Here is a 23,832-nt window from a genome sequence, read left to right on the forward strand (position 1 = left end):
TAAATGAATAAAAACAAACAAACCCCACATTTGTTCATAATCTATTTGCCATTGGTTAGTTCTGTGTATTGTATCTTTTCTCAGTAAATTGTTTATGTGCAAGTGACTTAAGAGGAAATCTAGTCTGATGAGGGTCTGTGGGTTCATTTTTCTGTTTGGGAGTAGCTAGTGGAAAAACTGTTGTGTTTGAATTGCAGCCCATAGAAGTTATGCTCGTATGTGTTGGTGAGGCTGCCTGGTTGTGTTAAAATACTTCATGGAAAAAACGTTTCTAGCACGTTGTAATTATCTTTCTGCATGTTAAGTACAAATCAAGAGCTCCTTAGAGGAGAATTTCATATTTCAAATTCTCTGTTGGTAGCTTTGGGCTTATTTTTCAGCGAAAATCAGACTTGGAGCAAATTTTTGTTTAAGCTCAAGTGCTTCTCATAAGCAGGTGTCAGTACACTTCTTGTTTACCAGTCTCTGAAGCAGCTATGTAATAAAATGCAGTTAATTTACATCAGTGAGACGACTGTTCTGGAATAGTCATTGTCATGACATTCATTAGTCTGGTTTAATATATGAAAACCAACAGAGAAAGTAAAGATGGTAAGGATTGGTTCCACTGTATGTTTGTCTCCGCTGTGCGCAGTGATTTCTTATGTCAGGTCCAGCTCCTCTCAATGATACCAAGTTTTAGATGAAGTATGTACTGCAGCCAGTTTTCTGTTTTGAGCTGCTCAGATTTTGGGAGAGGATTACTCCAGGGTAACTGTGGCATAATTGAACCTGAAGAGTAATTGTGTGGCCCCTTGCATTTTGATACAGGGGACTGTACAGCTAGAATCAGATCAGCTTACACCGTTCTTCCTATTCTCTGCCACTCTCACACCACTCACAGATGGCAATTCTCTTCAGATTGCCATGGATTCTTTTTCTTCAGCCCTTTCAAAGTGTAACTCCTAGTTTACTCTAATGAACTTTATTTTGTAATAACCCAGTAAGTTGATATAAGGTTGATGTAATGTTCAGTCTTAACAGAACCGAAAGCATAGAGCTTTTAAAAAAGAAAATAAGCCGAGAGCAAACAACTCCTTGCTCTTGTAAAGTGCAAAATGTCAGCCTTTAAAAGCACTGTTACAATGAATAATACAATGTATACAAAACTGGCATTAAAATTTGAGTGTAAATGTTATCTTAGTCATCTAAATGATTCTTCATGCTCGTAAACAAAATCATTATTTTCAAAGGTGGAGACTCGCTTAGCTCTTCGCTCTCATTATGATTCTACTACTGTTGAAAATAACAATAAAGAGCAAGCAAGTAAGTGGAAAGTATTTTGTTCATCAAAACATAGAGCAGAAAAGGCAAAAATGAGAATGAGCTGCAACAGCTTAAAATCACTGCTGATTTTTTTTCCTATTATATGCAAATGTGTGATTCCTTTGACACCAGAATGCTTTGTGTCTTGTCCATGGAATTCATTCTCCAGTTGCAGTAAGCTTAACGAAAGGAATGACTGCAGAATTACTTACAGCTGCCTGACATATGAACTTCTAAATAAAATTACATCAAGCGTGTCTCAGTTTCAGGGCCCAACCAGCAGAAGATAATACATGTTCAGTCTATTCTGGGATATGGTTGGCCCTGTTTTAAACTGCTCTAGTGAAAAGGAACGCATGCAGAAAAACAGTGTGATATGTCATACAGATTCTGTTTTCTTAAGTCATAATTCTTACCAACAGTTCATACTGAGTTTTCCTAAACGTATACCACCAATCCAATTAAGCAAACTTTACATCTGCACTGATATAAAATTGCCCAAGGAGGCTGTGGATGCCCCATCCCTGGAGGCATTCAAGGCCAGGCTGGATGTGGCTCTGGGCAGCCTGGGCTGCTGGTTGGTGACCCTGCACACAGCAGGGGGTTGGAACTGCATGAGCACTGTGCTCCTTTTCAACCCAGGCCGTTCTATGATTTTATGAAAATTACTCTTTTGCTTAAAGTTGAGGCTTTTTGTATTTCAAAAAATATGGTGTCTTCTGTTTTTTAAAATGATGTGTTAGGATTTCACCATCTTTTGGCTTAGTCATATAAATATTCTCTGTGCAGCTCTTTTGCTCTGGGACATTTAGATCTCTTTCTTCTGTAGGGCCAGAATAAATAAATATTACATAGGCACACCAGGCTGTTTGAATATAATGATCATATCCTCACATGTGCACATATGGGAGAATTGCAGGAATGCCATATGATTGAAAGCTGTTCGGTTAGTATACTGCAATATTTTGAGGCTTTATGTCCTGGAGGTGGAGGGATATGTAGAAATGCATACTGTCTTTGGAAGAAAAAAAGCACAAACAGTGAATACTGATATTGGCTGCTTTGGAAGTAAAGTACTCTACAATCCAGTAGCGAGGAGGTGCATGTTTTCTGCTTCACCTTTCCTTGGGCAACATTTGTTCTGAGCTCCTTGCACACAGTCAAAAGCTGCTGGCTTCAGGGCTCTGCACCTTTTGCAAAAAGAGCAGCTCCCTCTGGGGTTTCAGTTGCATAATTCGGTGAATCAATGAATAGTGTAAGTTTTTCTAGGAACTGTACAATATTTTTTGCTAACAAAGCAATAATGCCTAAAAAGAATGAAGAGAAATATAAATCAAAACTACTGCGGAGCTGCAGTATTTATTCCTTGCCTTCAAAGACTGGTGGAAGGAGGGGAAAGAAGACGGGAGAGAAATAAAACACCTGGGGAAGAAGTGTGCCAAAAAGAACACAAAACCAAACCTTGCTGTGAAAGTAAACGTAACAAATTGAGTTACCAGTTCCTTTAATGGTTGCTGGAAAGCCATCAGTCGGACAGTAAAGATGTCTGGGTCTGAATGCAGGAGCTCCATCCTGAATTACCAAAGAGAGGGGGAAAAAAAAGAGCGTAAGTTTCAATTCCAAATGGAAATGGAATCCCTGAAGACATGTTACAGGATACACCTGGCTGTAGGTTAGGATTTGAGCCTGAGTTATTTCAACCGTGTTTTTGATCTTTTTAGACCTGAGAAATTACCTTATTGTCTTACAAACTCGTAAAAGTTCATAAACTTACACAAGTTTATGAAGACTGATGTGTTCTATAAAAAGCTACACTGTTCACCAAGTAGGGTTTCCAAGTGTAAATATGCAGACTGGATCTCCTGCTGAGCCTTATTGCTGTGCAAACTGCTCTAATCTTCTAAGGTATCTGTTCCTTGGGGTACCATTATTTTAATAGGATAAAGCTTCAGCTTTTTAACTGTATTAGCAGGTGGGATCTGGAGGATTCTGTGATGCATTGCTGCCATAAAGCACACTTAGTGTGAGCATAAAAGCATTAGTCATATTCCCTGCCTGCCCTGCCTCCGCCAATTTTCTGTGACTTTCTACCCAAGCTGTAGGCTGAGCAGCTTTTTGAAATGCCTCTGGCCTTCCTCATTCAGAACAGAGGCATTAGAAGATTCGTTAACCTTTCGGGGGGTATCTGTGAGGCCATTTGATGTCAGCTGGGTTGTTATTTTGAAGCCCAACTCCGTTCAGATATGAACGCTTTGCAAAGCATGCCTTTACTGAGCTCTTCTGCTAGTTGCAAATAGAGCCCTTGGCTCTTTAGAAGAATCCATCCCTGTTCTGGACTAGGTTCAACATGCAGGGCTAAGCAGTAGTTGGTCAGTGAGGAGGACTCTCATTATTATCAACTGGGAACTTCTGTCAGATTCTGAACATCATTACAAGGCAACGTGGGTTTTCAGTTCTTCCTTTTTTGTCATTTGCACATCATTCTGTCCCCCCCTTTTCTGTCTTTGCTGCAGTCCTTTAACATGGAGACACGAGGGTGACGTTCAATTCCCATTGTGTGACACAATGGTTACCTTGCTTGCCTTGGAAATGCCACACCTTACCAGTACTGTGTTTGCAAAACATATGACCAACTTCTGTTGAACATATCAGAAATAATTATGAATAAGCTCCATGTCATGCTTATTAATTGGATTACATATCCTTGATGCGTCTCAACTGGCCAAGACAGCAGAAGGTGGTGACTGGGAATCTCTACTAACAGTATTTTTGAATTGCCAAACCCAATCAGCTGGAGTTGGTGCTACCCTCAGGTATCTTTCTTGTGTTGATGTCGTAGAGAGATGAGATGCCTTTATAGGATTGTCAGACAACTTTATTTTGAATTATCACCCTTAATTATGTTGCTGGTGTAATTTGCTTATGATAAAATTAGCACAGTGCTAGTTTAGTGTTGCCATTCTGATGAGCTGCACAGTACTGCTGTCTGAACTAGACGTCAGCTCAAGGAATACTATTTTTAAAGGAATTCATTGTTCAGCCTGCCAAGTGGAATTGCAGTCCACTGCATCAGTCTGATCCTTCTATGCAGTGAATGCAGTATCTGGAAATGTTCACTGTGCTAAATAGCCATATAGCAGTGTGACAGCAATTCTGACAGTAAGATCTGCGTGCCTGACACTGCTTCCATCATCTGTTCTATATACATTCCCATAAGAGCTCGTTAGCAGGATGGATACATATGAGCAGAACGTATACAAATGATCGTGGTCTGACCAACAGACCTGTAAAATAAACTTGATGCCACATATGGAATTTTGCATTTTTGTTACCGAGACCAGCACTAAAGATGATTAAAAAACAGAAAGTTTGTATTTTGAGTGGGGGTGATGAACTTGTTCAGTGCTGCTTTCTGTGGAAGCACAGTGTATCAGGCAGTCCAAGGTAGCAGCAGGTTAATCATGTGTGCAGTGCTTTGCTGTGTCAGCACAGGTCGTGCTGTCAGATCGTGGGTGGGGTGGAAGTGCAAAGAGATTTGGGGTAAAGTTCTGGAATGGTTTTCCAGCTGAGCTGAAATTCACGTGTTATTCAAAACAAGTCCTTAAGTGTGATTACGTTCATGTGGCAAACTTGACTTAAACAGGTCCTTCCACTTCTATTGAGTTTAGAGAGAACAATCTGGAATTATTTGTAAAATAAGACCCCCCCAGTGCCTGCGAGGCACAAAGGGTCTGCTGTTATCCTGAGTATACATCAGAAAATGGTTGTGAGAAACACTAGCATTTTCAGTTTTGGATATCACTGCATGGCTCACCTGACCATTAGAAGCTATTGTAAAGTAGATAAAACCAACACTTGTGTTTAGAAGTTGTAGAAGCCTGTTGAACAGAGCATTCAGGTCTGAGAACCTGAGTTATCTCATACATAAGTCAGCACGTTGGAGTTCTCTTGCTTTGTTTTTGAGTGTTCAATCTGCACATAACCCTTCTGCCTGCTCAGAGGTCAGGTTTGCTCCAGGAAGGATTAAACAAGCAAAAAGCATTCGTTATTCAGGAATGTGTTGAAAATTGTTTTAGAAGAAAAGAAACCGTGCTCTGAGTTACGTGCAGCTGAACAAAAAGTAATGATGCCAGTGCAGGGGAAGGAGAAAGTAAATGTGACTGAGCAGGGCTGAAACTGTCCAGACCTCTGTGCAGCCGAGAGCGAAACCTAAGATTTAAGCAATCAATTCATAAAATAATTAGATTTCCACCTGTCTCCAGCCCCAAACAATAAGTGTAAAAGCTTTTCAAACAATTTGTTTTAATTCTTGGCTTGAACCCTCTCAAGAATTGCCAGGCTGACTTCCTGCCTTAATAGCTGCTGGAATGGCCTTGAACTTGTGCAGAACTACAGTACAGTTACTGTGCTGTTTTGATGTTCTCCGTGTCCATTCAAAGGGTAAAGCTTGTCTTGGTGGTGTGGGCATAACCTGACCACCACTGAAGATCAATAACACAGATCCAGGGAGAAGTGCTGATAAAGTCCTGCAGCTGCAAAGAAAAAAAAATAAAGTAACAACCCAAAAAAGGGGAAGTAGGGATGAATTCAGTACTGTGCCCTCAACAGGGGCTGGATTTCTTCAGCTGTCTTTCACCTGCTGTTTATCTGGAGGGGCACTTTTTCAAACTGTATCAGCATGTAGTCCAACGAGGGAGCTCTGGTGTTCGTGTCAGCTTTCCTCCTTAAGTAGCTGTGCAAACAGCTTAAGGTCTGCCCAGTCACTTAAAACAGAGTCTAACAGGTCACAGAGACTAAAGGGGAAAAAGATTACATACCCAGCTATACCAATTGATCATAGTGTATGTAATCATATCCCTTCAGGGAACGTGTAATGATACTTTGCTTTTGTAGAAAAGGAGATTTGATGTATGAACTTTTTTTTTTCCCCTCATTGATACTCGTTCTGCGGACGTTCTGGTGTTCCTCCATTGCCTGGTGGTCCAAAGCATTGAAATACCTTTTGAATATTGTGCCTGAATGCTCTACCGATTTGATTTCTCACGTTGGTTTCATTTTCATAGCTCCTTTGGTCTTGTGATAGCACATGACGAGGTAAATAGGAGTGCCTGAATTCTTAAAGCTAGATTATTTGAATGCAAAAGCACTGCTGTCAAGGCTCTGATGCTATCCTGATAAGAGCATTATTTTGTCTCCATTTGGTGGTGGCACTCACAGGGGCACAGAGTTCCATACAGAAAGGTAACGTCCTTATGAATTACAGGAATGGTACAGCCTTAAGAATGCTATACATTTCCTCACAATACTGTACCAGGTGAGTGTGGAATCACAAAGCCATGGATTAGAACTTGGATTCCATATAGCCATGCTGTTGAAAAATGTGAGACAGATTGAAAGGGTTTTCTGTTAACGCCCTCAGAATAAGTTTGCAGCAGAAGTATTGAGCCACGGAGCTTGCAATTTGTAGCAAGTCTTATGAGCAAAATGTTACATACTAAACCTGCTTTCTCTCTCTCTCCCCCGCTGTTTGCAATTGTGATCAGTTGTGTAGAGCTGCAACCCTCACATTGGTCTTTCCAGGCTCATCAGTTTGATATTTTTCTGCTCCTCTTGAAGATGGAATTGCCTTAAAAACCTTTTAGAACATACTTTAATTTCCTTGATGTTTCATCAGTCTGCTCAGCACAGGTTTACTTTGTGCTCTTCATCACTCAGCATTATGTAAATGCCCTTTATTTTGTTTTGAAAGGGATCGTTGTGATTCCATGAGTTGCCTGCATGAAATAAAAACAACATCCCTTCCCATCAGAGATTTACGGTAGGTAGCAACCAAATTGAAATCTCAGATGTTGAAAGCTGCTTCCTCAAACAGTGACAAGAAGTAGTCATGAGCAAATGACAGCTGAAACACTTCAGTCATATTTAGTTCCACAAATAGGTTTTGCTTTTGGTCAGGCTTCCTGTATTTTTGAACTTGCATTTGTTCAGCAGTACGCTATGAACAGCAGCAGCAGCAGCAGCAGTTACTTTAATTTTGTCATCATGTGGCAAAGCAGTAAAATATCTGCAATGTATTTCATGGACAAAGATTCCAAACTGTCTAACTTATTTCAACAGGCCAGCAGCCCTACAACAGGAACAGCTCCCAGGAGTCAGTCACGATTGTCTGTCTGCCCTTCCACTCAGGACATTTGTAGGTATGTGCTGAGAAAAATGTATCAGATCAGACTGATATTTGTTATTGCCTTCATTAAGTAATATGTAGTATATGTAGTTCTTGCTTCTGCGTAACACTGTCCATAATTTCATAGACTTCAGTTTTTTTCTTGTGATCTGTTTTATTTCTGTTTTGCCTTTTCAGTTTCATACCACAATTCACGTTCTCCTTTTCATCCTTCTTTTTCTCTTTCCACCCATCCATGCCATTTCCATCCCTTTCCTTTGCTTACCGCTTTGTCTAGATCTACTACTTTGCATGATTTGTCAGAAGATGAACTTGAACATGCAACCCCAGTCATGGTGCTGACCCCTTCTAATAGGGAGTCTGGTAAGAAACAAGTGAAACGAAGGTTTAGGCGGAAAAGAGAGACTGGAGACAATGGTGAGCATGCAGAAAAGCAAGGAAAGGGGAAAGACTGCAAATTACATCCCCAGGCTGCAAAATCCAGCTGGAATGCGTCTGATTCATCATCGTCCTCAGATGAAGGTCAGTGGGCTCAGGCTAGGAGGAGAGCAAGGGAAAAAGCCAGAATGTCCAGGAGAGGGAGAAGGAATAAGGGATCATGCAGTAACCAGGATGGGTCTTCAAATGCTGTTGAACTTGTCAGTCTGGAGACAGCGGGGAAAAAGAAGCAGGACATATCTGACCCCGAGAATCCTACTTTAAATCATCGCAGAAGAAGGATTCCAAGGCTTAAGGAATCACAGTCTTCAGCATCATCTCAGGAAGCAAGGATTTCCTCACGAAAATGTGGAAAAAGCAAAGGGAAAAGCTACTGCAGAGATGGGCAACCTGCATCTTCGTGCCTCGGGCGCAGTAAAGACATCAAGGACTGCTTTGCGGAGGCAGGCTCTGGCAGTGATGCTCTGGCTGCCCCAGGCAGTGGAGCACCTTTTGGGGCAGGGCCCACAGTGACTGACACTGGTCAGAAGCCTGCAGTGTTGTATGATGACTGGTCTGATGATTTAGAAGTATGCAGGTTAGTCCTTGATAAGAAAGATTTTATGTTTGTAGAAGGGATTTCTTACCACCGTGGACCTGTTGATTGCCTTCTGTCATGGTTTCTCTGTCATAAACTGCTAGACAGGCTGTAAGAAGTAAAACAAAACCTCTGCTACACAGAAGTTAGCAGATATCAGTCTGAAGGTGTAGTTCCCTTATTAGAAAAGCAGTAATTCTGCAAGGGAATCAAATGTTTTCACGCACTAGGTTTCTCCTCAGGAGGATGGACACACTGTGTGCTCTGATGGAGTATTGCTGTTTCACATCTCCAGCCAGAGAATGAGGAAGGTGCCAGGTGCAATGGGATATAGAGTTTTTCACTGCGAGATGATTGGTTTGAATCCAACTTTGCTCCGTGTCATTTTTCATTGACCTGTGCGGAACAAATATGCGGTCTTGACTCAGTGCCATTACCACAACAATCTGATGGATGGTGCCTGCAAAACAGTCAGGCCTAAGACGTGCAGTATGCTGCACTGCTCAGCACCTCTGCGCTGTGAACATGTAGAGGCTCTCAGTTCAGTAGCCACCACAAAGACTGGAATGGCACAAAGGATGTTTGGGCAGAGTAGGTGTTAGAACAAGCTTTGAGAAAGAAAAAGCAACACCAATAGTTCTTCTTAGAGAAGAATTGGTTTTTGACAGTTTCATATCCTTACAGTGAAACATGCAATCAGAAGGTGTGTGCTTTCCCTGGAAACGAAGTCAAGCTGCCCAGTTCTGAGCTAATATCTGAATTTGGGTTACAAAACTGGGTGGATGTGAGCTAAGCAATCAGATGGTAAATGAAAATGTGCTGTCCCCTAAGTTCGACAGAATTGAAACAAGATTGTGTTCTCTTTTAAAACTTGCATGCTTGCATTGGCTCTCCTCTACAGAGTGTAAATCAGGATGAGGCTTAGTTTGTTGATGTGATGACCAGAAACGTCTTATTTTCTTTGCTGTGAAGAAATTTGTGTGAAAATGTGAGCAGTCAGAATGAGAATGTTCATATAGCACGGCGTGCAGTTTCAGGGTGTACTTCAACCTGGTAACACATTTCAAAGATCCAAGTGTTGAAAAGAAAGCTAGACAGCAGGCAGGCATTGTGCTTTTTCGTAGCAAGAGATAGAAGCCCTTACTCACACAGCTAGTTCTGTGCTCCCTGTTACCAAGAATGGGCCTTCCAGCTGTCTGACTGTTGTCTCCTGTGGTAATTTAAGAGTGTTCTGAGTGAACTCCACCTGTGTCTGTACATGAGCTTCCACAATTGTACCACGCCATGGGCTTGGCACCTCCTCACCCTACCACCACTGCTGTGTCTTTGTATTTCTGTAACTGTGTTACAGATTTTTCAAGCACTTGAAATAAGTCTGCCTGGAGTGATGCAGGAATGTGCAGAGGTAACTACAACAACTGCAGAGTTGTCTTAAATTTCTGAATCACCAAGCGAGCAAGTATTGAAGATAAGATTCTATCATCCAGTGTCCTTGGGACAGTACATATATAACAGGACCACTTAGTCGTTAGTAATAGAAATATTCAACAAATGAAATATTTGGATCTTTCTACAGGCTCGCCTGCAACGCTAAAGATAAGGTCACAGCTTTCTAACTTTGTCATCTGTAGATCAGTTCTGCCACCTAAGTCTCCAAACTCAGACTTTGCTTTCAGATGGAAAGTGAACTTCAGAGTTTGTATCTGTCTTCTCAACTCATTCAATTTCATTATAATTATTCAGGCCCTTTTTTGCAACAGGGATGAAATTCTGAGGTATGCTTGCACAATTTCCAGCTAGGCTCTTGGCTAGTAGAGGAAGAGAACTTTTGATGGAGACCTGTTCCTGTGCTCGCCGGCAGTCGAGGTGCTCTCTGGACAACTGGAGCCAAACCCAACACAGGGGATAACTTGACCTGCGGTGCAAAATTTGTCAGGAGTCATAATTGCTCTTTTCTTCATTGTCAGGGATAATGATTTATTATTTGCTGTCACTGCCTGGTGTGTTGTAGTGATGAATACACATTGAGGAAGAACAGTACAGAATCAGCAGCGTGTTTATTTTTCATAGCTGCTAAGTTATGTTAATAGGAAGAAAAAGAAAGGTATGTTTTTACTGCTGTGGTTTCTGTTTTTCAGGTCAGGTCCATGCACTTGGTTAACTGAGCTGTGGCATTTCTTTTCTTCAGATTCACAATCTCTCTGCTTCTGAAACAAAGAAAAAAAAAATCATTTCAATAAAGATGTGCGTATGTACAGTCATTATTTTTTTCTACATGAGAAATACAAAAGGCTTTTTTGTTACAATTGTTCCAAGACTGGAATTAATGTAGCTGGTTGTGATGTGGAAATCTTTTCTTGAAGTGTTTCTGAAGTTTTTCATCAAAGATATTCCTGTCTTGTAACTGATGTGACAAAAGTGGCTGAGAGGAATGTATCTCACCCAGATGGGGTGAGTGTGTGAAGACAGAGGATTCTTAAGCCTATCCTGGTGCCAGTTGTTTTTTCTTCAAATGTTTTGCTTTACTTCCTCATCCATTACTGGCAGTGGGAATACATTTATGCATGCAGGAAAGAGTATAAGCAGTTTCCTCTATTTGCAGTTAGCTGCATTGGTGGGAATGTGACAGGAAGACAGAAGTGCGGTGCCGTGGTGCAATATTTAGCTGGACTGACTCAAGCCTCTTGGTCAGCTCAAGAGAGCCATTTCCCCTTCTGTATTGCTCCTTCTGTGTTTCCAAAATGATGAAACAATGACATTAATGACAATAATTCTTTACAACCTCTTCCCTGATCTTATTTCTTTCTTCTTGAGTCCCTTAGAAGGAAGGCTTCTGCCCCTGTGATTGCAGACAGCTACATAAGTTCTGTCAGTTCTGAGTTGCTGTAGCACCTATCTGTTTATTTATGAGATTCACGGTGTGGGTTTTCTACTGCCTTCTGCCTTTCCTAATCTGCCTCTGAGATTCTCCTTGTGTATGCAGTTTGCTGTGTGGCTTAAGGAGCAGGCTCAGAAGTATCTTTCTCTGGTTTGCAGGAGGGTTATTTCCCTGAAGGAAGAAGCTGTGTGTGGGACTTGATAAAGAATGGATTGTGAGGATTTAGTCCTGTGGCTTTTCAGATAGGACCCACTAAGCAAAGAAAAAGGATTAGTTGATAACACACTAACAGTTAGTGTATTGTAAGTGCTTTATGTATCAACTCTGAGTTAATTATATGGTATATTTCTTATTTATGTTGGAAGAATCGAAAGTTACTTTGTCTGACTTTTGTTTTCAGTGTAAGATCTTTCTGTAGCACTGATGCAGTCATGTCAGCAATAACACTAAACTATAATTAGCTGTAAGAAACCACACACATTTAGATAAGATGGGATTCCTCACTTTAAAAAAAAAAAGCATACTGGAAGTAGAATGCTGATCACTTTGAACTCCATAATGACTCTGTATGAGTCAGGTAGAGGAATGCCCTCATTAGAGGAGTAAATAGCACAGCAGAGCATACAAGAAGACTGTTAACAATTGCCAGAAGTAGAAAGTGAGTTAATGAAGTTGGATAATGAAATCTGCAGAATCTACTTGAGGTATCACTTTTGAAAATCATCTTTAAGTTCCAGGACGTGAATTAAACAATAGTGGATATTTCTGTGTGTTAACACAATCCCAGATAGGAAGAAATGGTACGTGCTGCTCTGTACAGGAGGCCGTATGACTGAGCAGTTTATCTCTGTGAAATCAAGTCTTTTAACACTTTTTCTTTCATAATACTATTTAGCAGAACCTGAAAAAGTAGTGTACTGCATTAAAAACCCTTAAATCCTCCATTCCTTGCATGGTATGGTGCTCTCAAACTCAACAGACAAGAAGCCTTTTGGGAAGGAACAGGTCTTCAGAGATTGGCCTTGAGGAAAGAAGATAAACAGAGAAAGATATGTAGACTCAAATACTACCACTGAAATTGCACACTCATGTGAAATATTTATAGTGAAACTGAAGTTGGATCCATAGAATAATTTAAACTGTGGTGCCGAATGTATAGACATGAAATACCATCCAGAGTCCTCCAGAATCGACAGCAACTGGAGGGTGCTGAACTACCAGCTCGTAGTGCTTGGCTGAAGGGGCTCTTTAAGCCATCTTCCTTACGTTCATAAGCTGCTACATTCCCTATTATGAGCCAAATCTCTGAATATTTTCCCACCTGTTGGCTCCTCATAAGAATTGCTGTTGCTGTTTCCTTTCCTGTTTAAAGCTTTCTTGTTACAAGTGACATTTTGATAGGAATCTCCTCATTTAGATAATGGTAGTTCATCAACCTCTGAAGCAATATCAAATCCTGGTTAGTTTTCTTCTCTGCCTGATGGTTCAGATCCCCATCTGTCACCTGCTTAGCCATCTGGTTTTGCAGTATCCTTTGGAAGCTCTCTATGGTTCAGTACAATGCAAGATTAATCTGAAAGAAGGCAAGCATGTTTTTGTTGTGGTTAGGGTCACATACGGAGGAAGAAGTGAGTTCTGTTTCTGCTTCTTTCTCTCAAAACCTGTTATTTTCTTTATCTAACATTCAGTTAATGAAACAACACAATTTCCTGCCAGAAGGTTTGAGTGAGAGGAGGTTTGAAGGGTCCTATTAGTAAGTACTTAAAGATTGCAGTGTTCCACAGGTACTTTTGTTATTTAACTTCAAATAGGTAAGTAGAAAGAAATCTAAATCCTTTCATAGGATGCAGTCCTTAGTTTCTTTGCCTTGTATCAGTGCAGTAAATCTTGTCTGACATGTATGTTGAATTGTATTGACAGTGCATCTGGGGGAGAGATTACTTGTAACTTTAGATGGTTAGATATCCTATTTATCACCTATAATGGAAGATTAATGGAGGGACAAGAAACGCTGACAAAATAAATGATGGAGTGTACTTTTGCTAATGTGATTTGCTCTTGGGTCTCTTGCAAATTTTGATCACGTTTACAGAAATCAAGAGAAAGCTTTGCCTACACTGATATGAAATTACACTGGTGTGGTGCAACATTGTGAAAAAGTGTTTTTCTCTAGTCACATAAAGGCAGCTGCCTGTATAATAGAATGGAAGGGCAGGAGTGACAGGGAAGAGGTATACAAATTGATTACATTTGGTATGCAGAATTAATGTGCTTCATTCAGACTGTGTTTAAATGGAGAAGACCGGTTTACATTTCGATCACCGTGAGATTTAACAGTGGGAAAAAAATGGAAATGAAATTGGGAACTAAAAAAAAAACCAAACCAAAAAAACAAAACAAAAAAAAAGAAACACAAAAACCCAGCCTGCAAAATAAAAGCAAGCAAAACATGGCATGCTGTAGTTAGCAGGTTGATAGGTGATCATATTTAGTGATTTTTTTTTTAGTGATAAACTAAAGTTTGATATTTTAAAATATATAGTTTATATAAAGTTTAAAACATAAAGTTTAGTGATAAACTAGAGTTTGATATTTTTCCAGTTTCTTTAATAATGAATAATTTACTCATTTTCTGTGAGTTGTTCATGAAGTATTGCCTTTACAGCGTTAGGTTCAAACTATCTAAAAGCACACTATATAAGCTGGGGAAAGGGGAGAACATTCTTTTTCTTGGACAGGAGAACAGATTGGGCTTTTTAAATTTATCAGGTAGTAATAAGCAATTCTGGGGAGCCTTTTGCAAACCTGTGGAGTTTGTTCCTTTTGGTCCAAAGAAGATAGCCTAGGAGCACATGGCAGTTCATGCTGCTGAATCATCTGCACGGCCAGGGATCCACTTGGCCCAACGTTTTACAGCTGTGTTGCTTCCCCCTGCCTCAGCTGTCTTCAGTGACAGTTAGGTACTGCTATGAGATGTACTCACCAAGCCAGGTAGCAGTCTGTCAGTGCATAATCGTTACCAGTCCAGCCATGCTTGCCTGCGATGGGAAACATTTTGACTGATTTCTCAGTCTTTCCTCACCAAAAATAACATTTTTTAGAATAGACACATTTTGGAGAGAGTTTAGGAAAGCTCTCTGTGCTTCTTTGCTGTAGCAAAACCCTTTGTCTATATGCAGTGGCCAGAAATCCTTGATCATTTTATTAGCCGCTTGGATGGCTTCTTAATTCCCTAACACAGAATCCACTGAAGGAGTTCTGGGGATGCAAAATTGCTGCCAACTCTTTTCCAGCTGCTAATTATGACATTCTTACATAGCTTGAAGCTCTAGCAGGGACATGCTGATAGATTCTTATCGTTAACCAGCCCTCTTTGACAACAGTCTCCAGAATCAGCTGTGTAGATAATGTTCTAGGGGAGTGCTTGCCAAATAATTGTCATTCTGCACATAAGATTCCTGAAAAATACATGCGTTTTCTACTTGGCTACAGCAGCACAGAAATTGGCCTATTTTCTTAATTACTAAAGAGGAAAGTGGATTAGTGAAAGACAGGTGAGGATAACTGCTGTTTTTCCAATGAGAGTAGAGATTAGCAGCTGTGCTCTTAAATAACACTGTCACCTTGCATGTGATGAAAAAGCTCCAAACGTGTTTAAATCTATTTGTGTCTCTTGTAATAAGCATCTCAGGTAATGAGCAACCATGTAAGGTTACCTAGCATTTCTAGATCCTAATTTTGGTTACTGTGATTTTGCCAAACTGAACCACTGTCAGGAGAACTGAACGTTTTCCATCTGAGCTCTTTGCTTAATACTTATTTTAGCTGACCTTTGAAACTGAGATTGTATGAGAGGTGTTTGAATGAAAAAAAACCCACAACTTACTTTGATGAGTTGTGAAGGTCAATCATCAGAGATGTTTCTTGCTTTATTTTTCTGTACATGAACCTAAATCCAATTAGCATGTGAATGTGTGCACAGGGCTGCCATCTCCTTCCATACTCCTCTTTGTGTCTCCTAACTTTTGGGAGAAAACAGGACCAGGGGAAAGAAGGGAAAATAGTTCACTGACATGGATTTAAAGATAGTACCAAATTCTCAAGATGCCTCACTTCTGATTTCCCAGTTTAGCAGCACCTTACGACTTGAATAAAACAAATTTTTATATATGCACTATCAAAATGCCCTTCAGTGAGGAGATCGGCCTTAAATTACCAGCAACTCCTATGGCGTAGTCATTAAGGCACAAAGTTTAGTATGTCACACACAATCAAGCACTGTATTGTCAGTGAAGTTTTCAGCATCATTTGGATGATTATTTGATTGGATTAATCTGAACAGAAAAGGGATGCTGAGAAAACATATTTTAAATTGTTTCTTCTCAGTTAAACTTCAATTTCTCATTTTCAACTCCCTCTAAAAAATTGCTAACTTGAACTGTTGTATGTTTTTGTTTAGGAATTGGGTTCTGTGTAGTGAACATACAAAAAAATCTACAATAGCTTTTATATGAATTATGCAAAATCCTTCACAAGAACAAGTTTTGTTTTCAATAGACCGATTTTGATTTATTTTTTGTCTCAAATCTTCTGGCTTTCTCTCTGCTAACTTAAGGCATTATAACTGAACCTGTTATTTTAAAGCATTTTTAGCAGGTATGTAGAGTGTTGGCATAAATTCCTCCACTTTCTACACCTGTGCTGAAGTTGTGGAAGCAAACCAGAGCTAGAGAATCACTGTCACATAAAAACTCAAGCAAAAGCAAGACTGCACTAGGAGAGTATTATCTACTAAAATTTCACAGCTTTCTTAAACAAAAACTAAACACAACGTACGCATGTCTGACTCAGCTGGTTGTCTGATAGCTCACATATGCTGTGTTGTCATGTGTACCCATGATTGTTGGAGCCTGGCCTCAGCACAGCCATAGCACTCATCTTTGTTCCCTAGACAGTGCAGGCAGGAATCTCAGAAGCGCTAAGCTGCCAAACCTGCAAAACAAAAATAACAAAGAAAATTGCAGGCTTGGTAAAGGGATTCTAACACCAGGGTCTCAGTCAGACAGCTGTCTTCCTTCCCTCCCTGCCGCTGCCAGGGAGTCAAAAGCATTGCTATATAATGAAGGCCATTTTTCTAGCTAAGGACTAGAAAGTTGAGGAAAACTGAATGCACAAATCCTGTAGGTCTGCCTGAGCCATTAACCACAGCCAGCGCTGCACTGCAGTTTGTGCATAAATCTCCATCAACTCGCTTCTGAAGTATGTAAGCCAGAGTTATCCCCAGGCCTTTCAAGTCTCAGAGGTGGAAATTTTGAACAGTTGTGGTGATGTAAAGATAGATGACTAGAATGGAAGCCCTGTGCTGGCCACCTGCTTTAGCTACACTTCAGATGAGTCTATGCTTTGTATCCCCACCTCAGTTTGCTCCGCACGTTTTTCAAAGCCGCTGTTTATCATTTATTTCCTATGATCTGTGATAATAGTAAGTAAATACAGGAAAGAGCAAAACCACGTGGAATTCTGTTTTAGTGCTCATTCTAAGCGAGATGTTAAAAGTTAGTAAAAGCCTTATTGAGCAGCCAGCAGGGATTTGTTTCATTCACCGTCAGCTGTCAGTACCCAGCCATCTTTGAAGACTGTTCTTCTGATTTGGGGTAGCACAGGTTTCTTCTGAGCTCAATTCCTTCTGGATAAACAAATAATGAAGACCTAAATTGCACCAAAGAGCATTCAAGCTAATGAAAACCATGCCTTTGGTTATGTTCTCTAGACTTCAATTCCATTTGAAGTTTATTTTTCTTCTCCTTACGTATTTCTTGGTTGGAAAGCTAGAAGAGATCATTCGATTATTTAGCTGGGACTTCTTATTGTACATACTTAATGTCACCATGTTATTTCTATATTTACCTTGTAACTTATATACAACAGAAGCACAAGTAGAATGTATAATTCGTATGCTGTTTTTTGTGTAACTGTTCCTACTGAAGAATACTTTCATTCATTTCAAATTTGCACTGTCACTTTATCTGAAGATCCCAGTGGAGTTTTAGGATTGTATTTTAGCACTTGCAATAATTTAAAACATTTCTGGCAATAGTAGAAAAAACACTCTTGGGTACCTAGTTCAGCTGTATAATTTCTAAATGGTTTAAATGCTAAGCCTGTAAAATAAATTATGTATAGGTTGAATTTAAATGAACAAAGAATACTAGCTTTCTTTTGGGAAATAGCTTTAATTTAAAAAGAAAATGATGTTTTTTTGTTGTAACTCTCAGCCGGGAATAGGAATTTGTTAGAGAAATGACTATTCCCTGTTTTGACAAATTCAGTTCTGCTTCTGCAGGTTCAATCAGAAGACAGCATACGGCATGTTTCTGTATAAGAACTAAGCCACTGCTGCAGTTAGCTTGAGACAAAGACAAGATTGCAAATAGAGTTCTTGTGAAGTGTCTGTCTCTAAACTAGAATGTGTCCGAGACACAGGTGGCAGCTCTTTTCCTCTCCTGCTCCCATGTGTAGAAGATGCTTATGGGCACCAAGTCGGACACTGAAAATCTCACTTTTATGTGTCGTGTTTCCCAGAGCTTCATTTTTTTCCTAGCTTTTTTCTTTCCTGCTACACATCTAGCAAAGCAAGCTTTGTTCTGCTTTCTCTTGATTGTAGATTTGTTTTCTCCTGCCTTTAGGCTATGCCATGAAAGAACAGTGAAGCTGCTGTTCTCGATCCATAAAGCTTTCCTTTAGACCTTGAGCTCTCATCCTCATGCTTGTAGATGTGGCAGCCTTTTGCTGGGGTGCCTGCTCCTTGGGTGAGGCAATTACCCTGCCTCCTATGCCCAACTCTAGGAAGGGCTTATTCCCTCTGCAGGGCTCTCCTCAGCCCTTTTTCTACCCCAGGGGAAATATGGCCACCTTTCCACAGCTGTTCTTCAGACCAGACTTGCTCAGATTTGTGCATGTATCTGAGCCTGCCTTTCCTAAGGGCTGGGCTGAAAGTTTTGTTTGCGTGACACAAGGATCTGTGCTGTTGCTTTACTTCCCTATTATGAAGTAACAGTTTTCAGACTTCCCCCCCCTCCCCCCCATCCCCCTTTCCGTGCCAGTCTGACTCTTCAGACATTCATTAAGCCTTAAGTGTTTGGTTGTGTTTTATCTGAGATGTAGATGGGAGTTACTCTTCCTGAGGCAGACCCTCCTTCCCTTCAGGTGCTTGATTAGCCCTCATGCTTACTGCAGAGCTTGCTCTGCCCTAACAGGGATGCTTACAAATAAAGCTGACGTTATTTTCACTGAGTGACTGTTCTGCTGTGATCTGGAGTCCATCTGGAATAGAGGAAGATCATCCAGACGTTTGGGCATAAGTCACACGAAAAAGACATCAGATTGTAATGTGATGACACTTACTGCATGTGAAACTGCATGTGGAAAGCTCTGTATCCCATTACAAGGTCATGACACCTCTGAGACCGCAGTCTGTCCTAGGGTCTGCTTGCAGCTGTAGTTTTTGTTTTCCCAGATAATGAAGATACCTACTTCAAAGGGATGGTGAAGAGTGAAAAAGAGAAAGGATCGTGGCTTTCTGACACCTGCCTCCTAGAAAACGCATGGATGTGTGTACATGTGTGTACAACGTGTGTACATGCTGCTCCAGAGAGAGCTCAGATTCTCTTTTAACTGTGTAACTACTAATATGTATCCCAGGAACTTACTGTACTTTTCATACTGGATATTCCCAGTTTGGCATTAGATTATGCAGACTTTGGGTGTTTTCTTTCATTAATTACAGACCAAGAGCTACTCAACTCTAACTGTAAGAAAGAGCACAGATACTTGTCTTAAAGGCTTTGCTATGCATAAACAGGAAGACGGTGTTCTTCCTATTGATTCACCTTCTGCTCACGTAGCCAATTCAAAGGGAAATAGCTAAATGAAGCGAAATGACTAAGTGACAGAAGGGAACAAGGAGTATGGTCACAGGCCTTAATCTGAAAGGTCGTCCACCTCGTGTCTTACAAACGTCAGGTCTGAAAATGAGAGTAAACCAGTGCCTTTGCTATGCTGATTGGAAAGTTTCCTCACTTGCTCTTGCTGTCTTCCTTGTCAGGATCTGTCACTGTGAGGGAGACGATGAAAGTCCCCTCATCACGCCGTGCCGCTGCACGGGCACCTTGCGCTTTGTGCACCAGGCCTGCCTGCACCAGTGGATTAAGAGCTCAGACACGCGCTGCTGTGAACTCTGCAAGTACGACTTCATAATGGAGACCAAGCTCAAACCTCTTCGGAAGGTATGCTGCTTTTGTATTAATTACACTGCAGTGCCAGCTGGCTGGAATGGCTGCACAAAGTACCAGCAATTTAAAGAAATGTCCAAAATGTCTTTATATTCGCTGTTATTAAATCCGTCCCGGAGATTTCTTTGTTGTTGTCGTTGTTGGCATATGAGTTAATTATTCTACAAAATGAATAAAGACTCTCTTTCCACATGCATGCAATAAAAATGTGCAAATAATAGTTTTTTGCATTTAGAATATTTATCTTCTGCATTTTGCTATAGTTTGATCTGCCTATTTTTAAGCCAGAAAGAAATCTTGCTTATCACGTTTTACTCCTGAATTGCACAGCTCTCTTCAGCCATTAGTTCTTACATTGAGTGCATAACTTCTGCTTGAGAATTATGCTTAGACCAACTTGGAAATGGCAGTTATGAAATAACACAGTCAATTTAGCTGCATCTGTTCTAACTGTTACACTTGTGGGCAAATTAATCACTTGTTTAGTTAATGGCCCCTAAACTACAGGGCAGTCTTGCATCTTCAAAGTCAAATCTGTGTTATCTGTTCAAATCTACTTTCCAGGATAAATCAACTTAATGGTACCAGGGTTGTCAGTGTGGGGAAAATGAAGGGTTTGATAAGCATACGTGGCTTTTGTTCTCTTTGGAGTGAATTTCTCCTGTAGGTTTTCTATAAAAACACGTTCATCCATTTTGGATTTTGCCACATGTTTGAAGCCTGAGTCAAGCTATTGGCAGCTTTTGACTTAAATTGCAGTGAAAACCATATAGATGCTATCTGCTTATAGCTAGTATATGCATATGTGGTGGTGTTTTGAAGGCAGAAGACATTTTGTCATGTCAGCCTTGCACTGGTAGTACTCAAGAGAAAGTAAAGCTAATAAAATCCCTGCTCATTTTTCATGCAGAGATATTGTCCATTAAGTCCCCGGTGATAACTGTTGCAGAGAGTGCTGGAGTTGATTTGGCAAGCAGAGCCTGTGATAGGAAGGAACGCAGATCTTGCCGGATAGACTGGCAATTGAAACAGATGTAAATCAAAAGATGATGGCTTAAAACTTAATTACATTGATTCAAGTTTTTGTAATAGCAGACAAATTTTAGATAATGTGACGGGAAGGAGATAATGGTATAAAATCCCCTGTCTGCAGCATACCTTCTTTGCAGCTAGCAGTGTTTTAAGCATTATGTTAGATAATTAGTGTCCTGAAAATCAGGAAGTAAGATGTATAGCATCCTACATGAAAAGGAGAGAGATGTGTGTAACTGTTGATATCACAAGTGCCGCTGATATCAGAAGTAGTCACTTCTAACTGTGTGTGCTATCACTGCCACTCACCCCCATTTTTGTTTTTTATTCTTTGCATGTGGCTGAATTAGTGCTGTACTGGCTGATTGAAAATGTCAGTGCCATTCCTACAAGTCTGTATTTTCTTAATTGAATGATTAGCACGTTATTAATCTCTTCAGCCACATCTCATTGGTTCTCAGGTATGGTTTTGATTTCCACAGTAGCAAAAACGAGGCTCCTCTTTCAGGGAGAACAGTTTTGTTTTGGCTCAAGACAGTGCTGTAGTTTATCTCACCTGACAGTAGAAGGATGTCAAAATACCTCCTTCAAATGCATTGCTAAAAAATATTTTTCAGCATGATATGGAACCAGCATCAAATTGCAGAGCCTGCCTTATAACTGGAACTTGGAAACTTTTTTCACTGTTGGAAGTTAAAATTGATGATGTTATTTACATTTATCGCTTTCCAAGCATGACAGTTTTCATGTGTTGAACTAAATGTATGATCCTTAGTAAGTGTATGCACTATCATCACCATCTTTCACAGATTTATGAAATGCTATCCAGGTTATGAGAGGCTGTTTGATAAAGGATGCGTTTTGACAGCTATAGCAAAAACAGGGTAAGGGGGAAAAGAATTTTTGTAAGGAGATTTACCATGAAAGCACAGCTGCCTGGTAGCTTTCCAACAGAACATCTTTTTTAAAAATCATTAAAGCTCTGTTTTGTTAAAAGCTTCATGCTTTGCAAAAAAAGAAGACAATCCTGGTGAAACAACATGAAGTTTCTTGCTCGTTCATCATGCAAGCTCTTTTGGAGCCTGGGAGTCCAGAATGTCGTCTGTGGGGCGTTCCCAATACTGCCTGAAGACTGCCAGAGACCACAGAGCTGTGGGACAGGCAGCTCATAAAGCTGAAGCTCTCCACAGACTTTATTGGAGGACCTGAAAGTCACTAAGGTGACTCTAGGACTTGCAGACTTTCCTGAGATGTAGGTTTTGCTAAGGCCTGGCTTTGTACTTTGAGACATTCTGAAAAGACATTTCATTTCAGTGTTTCTCTGACAAATGACCACAGGTATAGTTCCAAAAGGCGGCTTCTTCTTCAGTTCCCTAAGTAACTCATTTTGTTTGGGGGGAAAAAAAAAAAGAAGTTTGCCCTAAATTGAAACTTTCCAGTCAGCTCCAGAAGAAGCTTTTTTCATGGCCAACAGACCTGGGTTTGAGGTGGCATTTTACTAAAGGTCATGTTTCCCAACCTATTTTGATTTTTAATTTGTACCTTACTTATAGTGTGAGACTGTGGAGTTAGGTTCTTGACTGCACATTGCTTCATTCTGATGATCTTCAGCACAGAATCACAGAATGGCCAGGGTTGGAAGGGACCTCAAGGATCACGAAGCTCCAACCCCTGCCACATGCAGGGCCACCAACCTCCCCATTTCATAGCAGCCCAGGCTGCCCAGGGCCCCATCCAACCTGGCCTTGAACACCTCCAGGGATGGACGGGGCATCACAGCCTCTCTGGGCAGCTGTTCCAGCACCTCACCACTCTCTCTGTGAAGAACTTCCCCCTGACATCCAGTCTAGCCTTCCCTCCTCGAGCTGCATCATAATGCCTCTGCAATGCTCCAAATACTGGTCTGCTTAAAGGAAAACTTTTTTCTTTACAAGGAGAGTGGTTAGGGCCTGGAACGGGCTGCCCAGGGAGGTTGTGGATGCCCCGTCCTTGGACGTGTTCAAGGCCAGGTTGGACGGGGTCCTGGGCAACCTGATCTGAATGTGGATGTTTGGTGGCCCTGCTAGGCAGGGGGGTTGGAACTACATGATCCTTGAGGTCCCTTCCAACCCGGGTGATTCTGTGTTTCTGTGAAAACTCACAGGCCACAGAACTAAATTCCAGATACCTACACGTTTTGGTAGCATCACAAAAGCAGGACTTAACTATAATACAAAACTGTTTCAACTCAACCAGTGAATTACCATCGTTATTCATGCACATTTTGTAACCATTTTTTAAAATCAAAGTCTCGAGCTTTATAGCAAAATCCTTTTTGAACATCAAGCCATATGGCTGTTAGCACCCAGAGGCGACAATGAGCAGTGTATTAGGTTAATATCATTCAATATATCTCCATTAAAATCAAAACCCCTGTCCCTATATGGACTAGTTATCTAATTACAGAGTCCCCAAAAGTATCAGATGTCAAATACAGCTTAGGTTCATCATTTTACTGAATTTTTGCATCGAGGTAATCTTTTTAAGTAATGATCAACAGGCAGTACACCTGTCTTGTGTATTTTGGGAGGTCTAATTACTTGTCTAAATATAAATTTAGGGATTAAATATTAAGCATTGCTTACCGTGTCTGTTCTTATTTCTCCTGGTCTCGGCTGTGACTGTGGCTGTATAAATAATATGGTTGCTGTACTTTTTAGAATTTGCAGTGCATAGCACAGAAATTCTTGTCTATAATAACCTTATTTATCAAGCAGGGATTTACAAAGTGACAATAAGCTTGTGTCAGTTTCTTATTGAGCTTCCTCAGGTAATAGCTTCATCCTGAGCAAATCACTTTTTCATTAAAAAGGATGAGATCCTGATAAAGTAGCACCTGCCTTTTGTATCACTTGAATTTGGTATCAAAAGCAGAGTAGAAACAGGAACCGTTTCAAAATATTTGAGTATGAAATGGATTAAAGCACTCAGAATCCAGAAATACCTTCATATGGAGATTTCTCCACCGTGTCTGTCATTCTTCAGAGTATTTTTCGTATTTAAATTTGGCAGTCTGCTTAAGACTTCTGGTATCAGATCTTTTCCTTTGATGGCTTATCCCAACAGATTATTCTGGGGTGTCAGATAT

General features: G+C 40.5%; 1 protein-coding gene across 15 annotated transcripts in view; it reads left to right on the forward strand.

The window, feature by feature from the left end:
- The window catches only part of MARCHF1 (membrane associated ring-CH-type finger 1), a 271,534-nt gene that overhangs the window by 227,844 nt on the left and 19,858 nt on the right, over positions 1-23,832 (forward strand). For 13 of the 15 annotated variants that reach the window (XM_052690305.1, XM_052690304.1, XM_052690307.1 and 10 more), the window contains 3 exons: positions 7,423-7,502; positions 7,767-8,504; positions 19,487-19,667. In XM_052690305.1, the coding sequence (XP_052546265.1) occupies positions 7,423-7,502; positions 7,767-8,504; positions 19,487-19,667 (999 nt within the window). The remainder of the gene's footprint in view (positions 1-7,422; positions 7,503-7,766; positions 8,505-19,486; positions 19,668-23,832) is intronic. The other 2 variants (XM_052690310.1, XM_052690312.1) reach the window with 1 other exon arrangement.

The sequence above is a fragment of the Tympanuchus pallidicinctus genome, unplaced genomic scaffold, assembly GCF_026119805.1.
Source record: "Tympanuchus pallidicinctus isolate F22 unplaced genomic scaffold, pur_lepc_1.0 scaffold26, whole genome shotgun sequence".
In the NCBI taxonomy this organism is placed as follows: Eukaryota; Metazoa; Chordata; class Aves; order Galliformes; family Phasianidae; genus Tympanuchus; species Tympanuchus pallidicinctus.